This window comes from Oncorhynchus keta, chromosome 21 (genome assembly GCF_023373465.1).
Source record: "Oncorhynchus keta strain PuntledgeMale-10-30-2019 chromosome 21, Oket_V2, whole genome shotgun sequence".
Classification (NCBI taxonomy): domain Eukaryota; kingdom Metazoa; phylum Chordata; class Actinopteri; order Salmoniformes; family Salmonidae; genus Oncorhynchus; species Oncorhynchus keta.
Window position 1 is genome coordinate 30668306 of NC_068441.1, and position 11012 is coordinate 30679317.

Below are 11012 nucleotides of genomic sequence, written 5' to 3' on the forward strand. Positions count from 1 at the left end.
GTTTCGAACCAGGTCTCCTGCATGTCACAAGAGTGTTAGCCCACTTAGCTAAAGCCCATAGGGATGGGATCACAAAGTTAATGTAAAGGACACACTGCTTGCTTAGGAAGTACCACTTCTCCCTCATTCAGCTCACTTTGAGCTTCAAACTCAGGACCTTTGCCTCGAAAACCCACATGAACGCCTTCCAGAGGTTTCGCAACCCACTGCACTATTGAAAAAGCCTTTCTTCAATTGACGAGGGGTTGCACTTCAGGCTGATGAGTGAGTTTCATTTACCTCCCAGTGACCCCAGAGGTTGAGCTGAGTGAGTAACTTGTCTGAGAGCTGAAAGGTTACATTGTCCCGCACACAGGAGACTTGGGTTAGAACCCCATCAGTCAAACTGACATCTCCAGGTCTCAGGCAAAATGGTTGCTCATCACATGCATGATCATCAAGACACCTCATAGTCCCATAAAGCTCAGCTGGTAGAGCATGGCACTTGCAATGCCAGGGTTGTGAGCTCGATTCCCATGGGGGACTAGTACGAAAAAAGCATGAAAATGCACTCACTACTGTAGGTCACTCTGGTGTGTGTCTGCTAAAGGACTTAAGTGTAACTGTATAATGTTGCACCCTCATGAAATGGGGTGCACAGATCCTTCCGTCACAGAAAGTGTTGTTGTGCAGGAGGACTGAGTTCAAATCCAGTCAGCTATATTGGTGCCATGATCTCTAAGTATGATGTTAAAAAAGGGGTGAAACGTAACTGAGGTCTGAGAGTTGTTAGTTTCCTGTACTCAGCCCTATGGGCTTTAGCTAAGTGGGCTAGCACAGTCTTGTGACATGCAGGAGACCCGGTTCGCACCAAGTCAGTCACAAGAGAAAGATTAATTAGAGAGTGGAAAAGTGATCCTTAGAAGGGCTATTAAACCATTTCGTAATGGGGACCAAATTGATGTATTTGTCACACTCCCTTCTGTTGTGTCCATAGAGGGGAACTGAAGCCTTCAGTAATGGGGTCATATTCACTTGTAGCCAAATGTATAGGAAGAAAATAAATTAAACATGCCACATTGGCTTCAGAAACCTGTTTAACACAGATGGTTTCATTTTATCTGTTCTCCTTTACCTCTCCTGGCTGGCAAAGTACCAGGATGTCGTCTCTGGTTTTGAATCAGAATTTAGAGAACTGCATTTGAAAACAATCTGAGAAGTTTAATATATGAAACTTTGTGGTCAACTTGAAATTATAGTTTGTGAACCTGAGAGACAATGAATGCAATATTTACCATATTGAAAATGAAGACAAATATTGAATATCAGTATTTAATTCACATTTTTAAGCTGAATTAAATATTCATTCAATTCAGTTTCAAATCGTGAATCAATTTATGAATTCAATGATTCAATTTATTCATTACAAATTCTAAAATATTACAGTACATTCAAATGCAATATCTAAATACAAATAAAAAAACATTGAATTCAAATAGTTTGTTGGCAGTGAAATCGCTCCATAAGTGTGCATGCATGGTCGCGGTCATCAATTTAGTAGCATTTTCCATCAGCAATGTACGCGGCAAAAAGGCTCGAAACAAATTTGCAAATGTCATGAATCAGCTAATTAAAAAGTTGAGTTCAAGTCAACAGATCTGGGAGAGGCGGCATCGATTGAATCCCTGCCTGTATTTAGCTGGCTGTGCACACATTGCTAACACAGAACACATGTGTTATTGAAAACAAATGTGGGAGGATTGCAAAGTATCCATGCGTATTGGCTAGCAACTGATTCAACAATAATCACGAATTAGCTCTTTCCTGACGCCAAGGCAAAAAATCCCGTTTTCAGAACCACAGCGCGCGGCCTCCAACCTGCCGATTCCCACGCTGTGTAGTAGGCTAGCTGGATAATAACTGGCTCTATAACGTTAGCGACATTTGTGGTCATGCACTATAGTTAGCATACCTGATGAACAAGTGCTATGCAGGTAATTTGGTAGTACCAAAAAAGTGGAAACAATTCGAACGCTCTACTGTTAGCTAAGAAATAACACTACGGGAACTTACCTAAATCATCCATGGTGGTAGCAGAAGGAATCGGCGCTACAATATGAACGAACCGGGCCGGTTGTCCTTTGATTCGATTGTCGGTAGCTCTACCTACACTGTGGCTTCTATATAGAAATTCCAGTAATCTGAATGCATTACAGAAGTTTTCAGTTAGCTGCTTCCCTGCTACACTCAACAATAAAATGCAGTCATGGGGACAAGCAGCTCACCCCCACCTGGAGCCTTCAAATTTACCAGTAAGAAAAGTCTGGCTGCTGTACTTAAACTTTTAGTTATAGGCTGCCATCTAGCGGAAGTGGGCCAACTCGGTATGTTTAGAGGAAATCAACAATGTGGGATTTGTTTTTCGGTGAAATGAAAGACCCCACCACTTGTTTTGAGGTCTTTATTTCCAATTCCAAATTACACAACAATGTCTCTTAATTGGATATGTATAACCTATCTATAAACTGAAATCAATTGTAGTTGCATCTCGTCCATGTACAGGTTACCCGATCATGTTTCACTATTCCCCCCAACCTATGATTGAACAATTGGCATTGCGTCAGAGGTGATCATCATGGAACGATTTAAGAATTCGAAAATGCGTTCTAAAAATCACGTTACTCCATATATCCACAATAGCAAGTGAGGTCAACATAATTGATTTATATTTCTTTATATTTTATAAAGTCAACGTATCATTAGCCTTGTCAATATAATTTAGAAACAGTGGAGACATTGGTGTAATACCAATCATCAGCGAGATAAGTTTAAAAATAATAATTCACAAACTAAGATATCGAAGACTACACGGCCTAGGCCGAAACTGGTAAGTGGTGCTATCTGGAAAATGATGTGTTGTAGCCTGGTAGGCCTATCGGAAATGAATAATTGATTAGCGCATGTGTGTACAATATTGCAGTTTTGAAACTAGTAACTGCAGAACACTGTGGTATTTTGGACGCAGTAATTGCAGAATAACTGCACTTACACCGCAAAATTACTGCAGTAAAAAAACGTATTATCTTGGATGCAGTATGTGCAGCATGTAGTTATACTGCACTCTGACTGCAATCTTTTTTTGTAAGGGTAATTCTTCACCAAGTAAAATCCAGAACGAGGTCTGTCCTTTGAATCTGACTGCATAACCATTTGATGCATTTTCCAATAATGTCACACAGGCCAAAATAATGCCCCCCAAAAATCCGAAAAAGACTGACAACCTTCATGAGCAACACCAGCGACTCCTTGTGGATAATGACAGTTACCTGGTTGCCATCCGAAAACAGAAGGAACACCTTGCCAATCTGGACACCAAGGTACAGTATGGCCAATTAGAATGACTGTTGCTAAATAATAGTAAAATGGCACCGGAGGGGAAGGCTGCCATCTTACCTGCTCTTAATAACCAACCATGCAATTTTTTTTTTTCGCATTGTTCGTAACTTGTTTTGTACATAATGTTGCTGCTGTCTCTTATGACCCGAAAAGAGCTTCTGGACATCAGAACTGCGAATGCTCACCTCAAACTGGACGAAGAGTTCTTCTTCAATGAGTCGGATGGGAGGAATATAATACAGACACCTGACCAGGCCCATATCCCCATTATTCGCTGGAGAAGGTAACACAGATTTCGCGGAAAGAGATCAAGGTGCCTTGTGAGGATCATGCGACGAGTGGCTAATCTGCACTTGCCTTCCGTCCTGCTAGCTAACGTTCAATTGCTGGAAAATAAATGGGACGAACAGAAAGCACGTTCATCCTACCAACGGGTCATTAAAAACTGTAATATCTTGTGTTTCACCTCGTCTTGGCTGAACGACGACATTAAGAACATAGAGCTGGCGGGTTATACACTCTATTGGCAGGACAGAACAGCAGCCTTTGGTAAGACACAGGGCAGGGGCCTATGCATTTATGTAAACAGCAGCTGGTGCACGATATCTAAGGAAGTCTCGAGGATTTCTCGCCTGAGATAGCCAACATCTTATCCTGAGATACTCTATCTACCTAGAGAGTTTTCATCTGCATTTTTCGTAGCTTTCGACATACCACCACAGACGAATGCTGGCACTAAAAGCGCACTTAATGAGCTGTATACGGCCATAAGCAAACAGGAAAACTCTCATCCAGAGGCAGCGCTCCTAGTGGCCGGGGACTTTAATGCAGGGAAACTCAAATCTGTTTTACCTCATTTCTATGAGCATGTTAAATGTTCAACCAGAAGGGAATTTTTTTTAGACCGCCTTTACTCCAGACACAGAGACGCATGCAAAGCTCTCCCTCGCCTTCCATTTGGCAAATCTGACCATAATTCTATCCTGCTGACTCATGCTTACAAGCAAAAATTAAAGCAGGAAGCACCAGTGACTTGGTCTATAAAAAAGTGGTCAGATGAAGCAGATGCTAAGCTACAGGACTGTTTTGCTATCACAGACTGGAATATGATCCGATGGCATTGAGTACACCACATCAGTCACGGGCTTTATCAGTAAGTACATTGAGGACGTAGTCCCCACAGTGACTATATGTACATACCCCAACCAGAAGCCATGGATTACAGGCAACATTCGCACTGAGCTAAAGGGTAGAGCCGCCGTTTTCAAGGAGCTGGACTTTAACCTGGAAGCTTATAAGAAATCCTGCTACGCCCTCTGATGAACCATCAAACAGGCAACGCTTCAATACAAGACTAAGATCGAATTATACTACACCATCTCCGATGCTCGTAGGATGTAGCAGGGCCTACAAACTATTACAGACTACCAAGGGAAGCACAACCAAGAGCTGCCTAGTAACACAAGCCTTCCAGACAAGCTAAATATCTTCTATGCTCGCTTCGAAGCAAGTAACACTGAAACATGCATGAGAACATCAGCTGTTCCGGACGACTGTGTGATCACACTCTCCGCAGCCGATGTGAGTAAGACCTTTAAACAGGTCAACATTCACAAGGCCGCAGGACCAGACGGATTACCAGGACATGTGCTCCGAGCATGCGCTGACCAACTGGCAAGTGTCTTCAGTGACATTTTCAAACTCTCTCTGTCCGAGTCTGTAATACCAACATGTTTCAAGCAGACCACCATAGTCCCTGTGCCCAAGAACACTAAGGTAACCTGCCTAAATGACTACCAACTCACTCACGTCTGTAGCCTTGAAATGCTTTGAAAGGCTGGTCATGGCTCACATCAACAACATTATCCCAGAAACCATAGACCCACTCTAACTTGCATACCGCACCAACAGAGCCACAGATGATGCAATCTCTATTGAACTCCACACTGCCCTTTCACACCTGGACAAAAATAACACCTATGTGAGAATCCTATTCATTGACTACAGCTCAACGTTCAACACCATAGTGCCCTCAAAGCTCACCACTATGCTAAGGACCCTGGAACTAAACACCTCCCTCTGCAACTGAATCCTGGACTTCCTGACGGGCCATACCCAGGTGGTGAGGGTAGGCAACAACACATCCGCCATGCTGACCCTTAACACGGGGACCCCTCAGGGGTGCGTGCTCAGTCCCCTCCTGTACTCCCTGTTCACTCATGACTGCACGGCCAGGCACGGCTCCAACACCATCACTAAGTTTGCTGATGACACAACAGTGGTAGGCCTGATCATCGACAACGATGAGGCAGCCTATAGGGAGGAGGTCAGAGACCTGACCGTGTGGTGCAAGGACAACAACCTCTCCCTCAATGTGATCAAGACAAAGAGATGATTGTGGACTACAGGAAAAGGAGGACCGAGCACGCCCCCATTCTCATCGATGGGGCTGTAGTGGAACAGGTTGAGAGCTTCAAGTTCTTTGGCGTCCACATCACCAACAAACTAACATGGTCCAAGCACACCAAGACAGCTGTGAAGAGGGCACAACAAAAACCTATTCCCCCTCAGGAGACTGAAAAGTCACCGGGGCCAAGCTTCCTGCCATCCAGGACCTCTATACCAGGTGGTGTCAGAGAAACCCTAAAAAAGGTCAGACTCCAGCCACCCTAATCATAGACTGTTCTCTCTGCTACCGCACGGCAAGCGGTACCGGAACGCCAAGTCTTGGACCAAGAGACTCCTAAATAGCTTCTACCCCCAAGCCATAAGATTCCTTAACAGCTAATCAAATGGCCACCCAGACTATTAAGGTCTGTAAGGTCTACTACACCTGTTGTATTCGGCGCATGTCACAAATCAAATTTGATTTGATATTTATTTATAAAGCTCTTTGCATTATACAGAAAATCTCAAAGATGTTTAAAAACATAAGTACATGTAGGCCTAATTCTTGGACTGGACAATGCATGGAATGAATAGAGTTCCACTCAATTAAACTTTATTGATCCTCTCTTCCCCATGGAGATGAAGGAGATGCAGACCAAACTGTTGCAAAGGAAGAAGGAGATGGGTGGTAGGATCCGCAGCCTGAAGAGACCTCTTCATCAGAGGAAGCACATCCGCATCATGGAGGTCCGTGTCAACCAGGTACTGCAGTCATCATCACACAACCCTACATTTGTTTGTTTGGCAGTCATCATCACAGAATACAACATCTATTCAACAATCTTACATTTATCACACAAATCAATCACACATCACAAAACCGGGGCGATATACATTCAACACTCACAAAATCACACAAACCTACATCCATTCCACACTTGTTGAGTGTTTGCTATGAATCAGTTATGACCAACATAAAATGATTCTATATATGTAAGATGTACCCAGTATTGCCACGCAATCTGATTGGCCTAGAGCGAGGCGTACATAGCCATGCTAAGACGATGTTTTCCACCATAATTTGCAAATAAATTAATTTAAAATCCTACAATGTGATTTTCTGGATTTTTTTTTCAAATTTTGTCTGTCATAGTTTAAGTGTACCTATGATGAAAATTACAGGCCTCTCTCCATCTTTTTAAGTGGGAGAAATTGCAGAATTGGTGGCTGACTAAATACTTTTTTTGCCCCACTGTATTAAATTCCTCATTGATTTGGTTCAAACTGGTTTGCAATGTGTTTTGTGATTTGAGCATCATCTCTAGTGTTCTTATCCTGTGGTTTTGCAGGCCACTAAAAGCTTTGACAAGTTGCTATGCAGCAACCAGGCATTGCGTGATGAGATTGACCACCTGCGGCGCCAGAGGTGCTCCTTCGCCCTTATGTACCAGCGTCTGAGCAGAGAGCTACTGTCCCAGCACAATGTCATGGAAGACCTCGTGGAGAAGTCTGTCCTTGCCTACGACCAGCGGTCAGAGCCACAAACACTATGTCTGTGTGTGTGTTTGTATGTGGTGTGGAGAAGTCTGTTCTTCTTGCGCTCTCCCAGCTTAGAAATGTGGGCTGTGTTTGTGTTCTAGGTCCGAGGCCCTGGCCCGCATGCTAGCTGTGAGGGAGCGTAGCAAGAAGGACACGTCTCTCTGCCACACTGAGATGACTGAGCTGAAGAGAGTCATCGACCACGAGATCAAACTCCGCAGCTTCATGGTCCAAAAGTCCAAGGAGAGTGTCCCCATAGGCGAGGAAGAAGAGGCCAAAAAGAGAAGTATGTTTTAGAATCACGCTTAACATTATACATCCTACAGTTGTTCATCGAATGGTTTCTTGTTTAGCCTAGAAGCTAGAGGCCTTTCTCGAGCTTCATCAACCTTCTTGCTTCATGGCAGTGTTTTGTCATTGGTGCAGGGGCCGAGCAGGCTCAGCGTGAGCGAATGGGAGGAGAGAGTCTGGAGACCTACCAGGCGGTGCACCGGCTGCTCGTGGAGGTGAGCGGCAACAGTGACCTACGTCAGCTCGGCAGGACGTTTGTGGAGAACGAGGAGAAGAGCTTTGCTTACTTCAACTACATCAACGAGCTGAACAACAATAGCACCATGATGAAGGACCGCATCAACAAGCTCAGGGTCAGGGTCCACACACATACACGGCATGCACGCACACACGCATGCACACACACAAATACAGGATGGGAGTTCATGTGCTGTAAGCTTGTAAAACTAGACAACTTATAAACCTAGACAAGGTTATATGACCGTGTTCTGCTACTATCTCCCCCACAGACCGAGATCCTGCACTTTGAGCTGGAGAACAAGCAGTATGATCAACAGTGGCAGGGCCAGCTCAAGGAACTGGAGGTAAGGTTTTAGTTTTTAGGAAGTTTTAGTTGAACTTTGCACAACTTTTCACTGCTCTAATGTGTCTGCTGGTGCTTCCTTGTGCATTTCTCTGTCTGACCATGCCAATCAGTTTCTCTCCCCTATATCAATCTGTGTTCCCCTTCATCTTTTGACTTTGATGTTTTGTCTCTGGTCCCTCTCAGAGAGAGCTGGAGCAGCGTCGTTGCCGGGCCAATCATTTGGAGAGCCAGTACACTGTGGTTCTGAAGTTTTTGGACCAGCATAAGACGGCCATCGCCCACCTGTTTAACAAGATGAAGTGTAACCCTGCTTCTATCATTGGCAAGCTGGGCTGCAGCGCTCAGGTCACTGATGACAACGTCACCCAGTTTATCGGTAGGTGGACATTGTTGGACAACCCCTCTCTCTCGCAGCCTGTTGGCAATGCTAACGCTCTCAAAAGAACAAAGATTTTAATGGATTCCAAAGAAAAATTCACACACAAGATATTACCAATTTACTATGCCGTTTGTAAATAAATAACTGGTCATTTCTGTACCATCAAATAAAGTGTATCCAAATTGGCAGTACAGTGTATGCAACACTCACACAGTATCTCACACAGGCAAAGCAAAAGTGGAACTCCCCAGACTTCTAGAATGAGCGACACATACTCACCACTAGACACTGACTCATCCCGTCTCATTCCGTCCTGTCCTCTGCATCACCACAGGTATCCTGGAGGAGGAGATGCACCAGCTGTTGATGTTCCTGTCCCAGTGCAGCTACAAGGAGGCCGAGGAGATGGAGCTGCCCCCTCAGAACCTCCTACTGGTCAGCTGCAGCCTGCTGCCCGCCGTGACCTCCTCTGCTACAGAGGCACCCTCCTTCGACGACAGCACCACTGAAGCACTACTGGGCCTGGGTCAGTACTGGTACAGTAGAGCCTGCACCCCAAATGGCACCATATTCCCTATATTGTACTATGTTGTGCTGTTGCCATGTTGTGTTGCTGCCATTCTGTGTTGTTGTCTTAGGTCTCTTTATGTAGTGTTGTGTTTTCTACTACATTTCTATTTTTAATCCCAGCCCCCGTACCCCAGGAGACCTTTTACCTCTTGTTAGGCCGTTATTGTAAATAATAATTTGTACTCAATTGATTTGCCTAGTTAAATAAATATACAATACAGCATAGTGCATTACTTTGACCAAGGCCGATGCATTACTTTGATCAGGGCCGATGTAGTGAATAGGTTTCCCTTTGGGAAACAGCTTTTAATAAACTTAAGGCAGTATAACAACCTGTTGACAGTGTAAATAATAATATAATATGTATATATGTAATATCGGGTAACATTTTCCTTAAAGTCAACACTGATCGCAAGTGACTTTTAGTACTTCAAGTGGAGTGTGTCGGTGTTGTGCTCCATTAACTTTGTGTGTGGTGTGCCGTACAGGCAGCGAGCAGCCTCTGGACTTCCAGACCCTGCGTGAGCGGGTGCTGCCCCGGGTGATGCATACTGAACAGGGTAAGGTGCCCAAGGCCCCATCTGCCCCCCTAAGAGGAAAGAAGAAGGTGGGCTTCAACCCCAAGTCTGCCTGAGCAGGAGCCTCTGACGCTCACAAGACATGGTGCTCACATACTGCGTTGTTTTAATGTCAAAGAAACCATTACAGCATTTAGCTTTAGTCCTTGGTCTCAGTAATCTGTTCATTGTTCAACGTGTCCTTTGCCCCCCACCCCCACCACTGCTTTTGAACAGGTTTGTTCTCATTGTTGGAGGAAATAACACAGCTCATCTAGACCCTTATCCCTAGTCTCCCACCCCAGGAAAGATACTTAGTTTTGTGCAATGAAATAACAAATGGTGGGTGGCTCAGGGCTTTGCACCTCTGCGTCAAGGTCTCTCAGCATGGCCAGGCACCACCTCAGTGGAGTAACAACAGGCTTTACGGGGATCACTGGCTGACAGCTTAGTGTCTGCCCTGCCTTTGGAATGCATCATGCGGTGTAACGTTACCCCGTAACCTCATGACATGCACTAAAATGAACACTGGGGCTTTGTCTTTACAAACCAAACCCCATGTTTTGATGGAGAGTGTTAGGCCCCTCTGTACCTTGAAGACCAGTGTGATGCCAGAAGACGGCCATCTCTGCTACATCCCTGGCTCTCATTGCTCCTCTCTAAATACAGAAGGCTACATGCTCTTAGTCTTAGGGGATCCATAATGTTCTCAGCTGCTGGGCAGGACTGCTACCAAAACAAAACAAAAACCCTGAATCAGTTTACAAACCAATAGAAAAGCTCTCCCTCACTGAACAGATAATTTGAACCTCACAAACTCTCCTCTTGGGCTGTTTGTGCGTAAGCAGCATTTTCCTAATACTATTTTCAACCCATACTGATGTCATTAACCTCTGATGTAAACTCCTGCTAGTGATGAAACCTTACAGATTAAAAGGTATTGATTTTGTGTATTACTTATTTACAACACAGTGTGGTGCAACAGTTATGTGATCAACTTGGGCAAAATAATTGAGGGAAGCACACACCCATTGATGCATAGACTTGATTTGTTGAGTTGATATTTGTAAGTCGCTCTGGATAAGAGCGTCTGCTAAATGACTTAAATGTAAATGTAAATGTAATGATACAGGGCACGCTTCTTCACTAAACTGGATCTCAGGAGTGCGTACAACCTGGTGCGTATCAGAGAGGGAGACGAGTAGAAGATTGCATTTAGTACCACCTCAGGGCATTATGAGTACCTCGTCATGCCATACGGGTTGATGAATGCTCCATCAGTCTTTCAATCCTTTGTAGACAAGATTCATTTGCAAATAAATTCATT

General features: G+C 44.3%; 2 protein-coding genes across 2 annotated transcripts in view; one reads left to right on the forward strand and one right to left on the reverse strand.

Moving 5' to 3' along the window:
- Positions 1 to 2271, reverse strand: part of LOC118400453 (paxillin-like) — a 70101-nt gene extending 67830 nt beyond the window's left edge. Inside the window, exon 1 of the mRNA XM_035797342.2 lies at positions 2053 to 2271. Coding sequence (XP_035653235.2) covers positions 2053 to 2065 — 13 coding nt within the window. The 5' untranslated portion in view covers positions 2066 to 2271. The remainder of the gene's footprint in view (positions 1 to 2052) is intronic.
- Positions 2272 to 2406: 135 nt separating this feature from the next.
- On the forward strand, positions 2407 to 11012 carry LOC118400454 (coiled-coil domain-containing protein 63-like). The gene is made up of 10 exons (XM_035797344.2): positions 2407 to 2866; positions 3219 to 3356; positions 6403 to 6525; positions 7113 to 7294; positions 7404 to 7588; positions 7729 to 7946; positions 8103 to 8177; positions 8363 to 8555; positions 8893 to 9084; positions 9617 to 11012. Exons 2-10 carry the CDS (start codon positions 3228 to 3230, stop codon positions 9760 to 9762), a joined length of 1443 nt encoding a protein of 480 aa, XP_035653237.1. The 5' UTR covers positions 2407 to 2866; positions 3219 to 3227; the 3' UTR covers positions 9763 to 11012.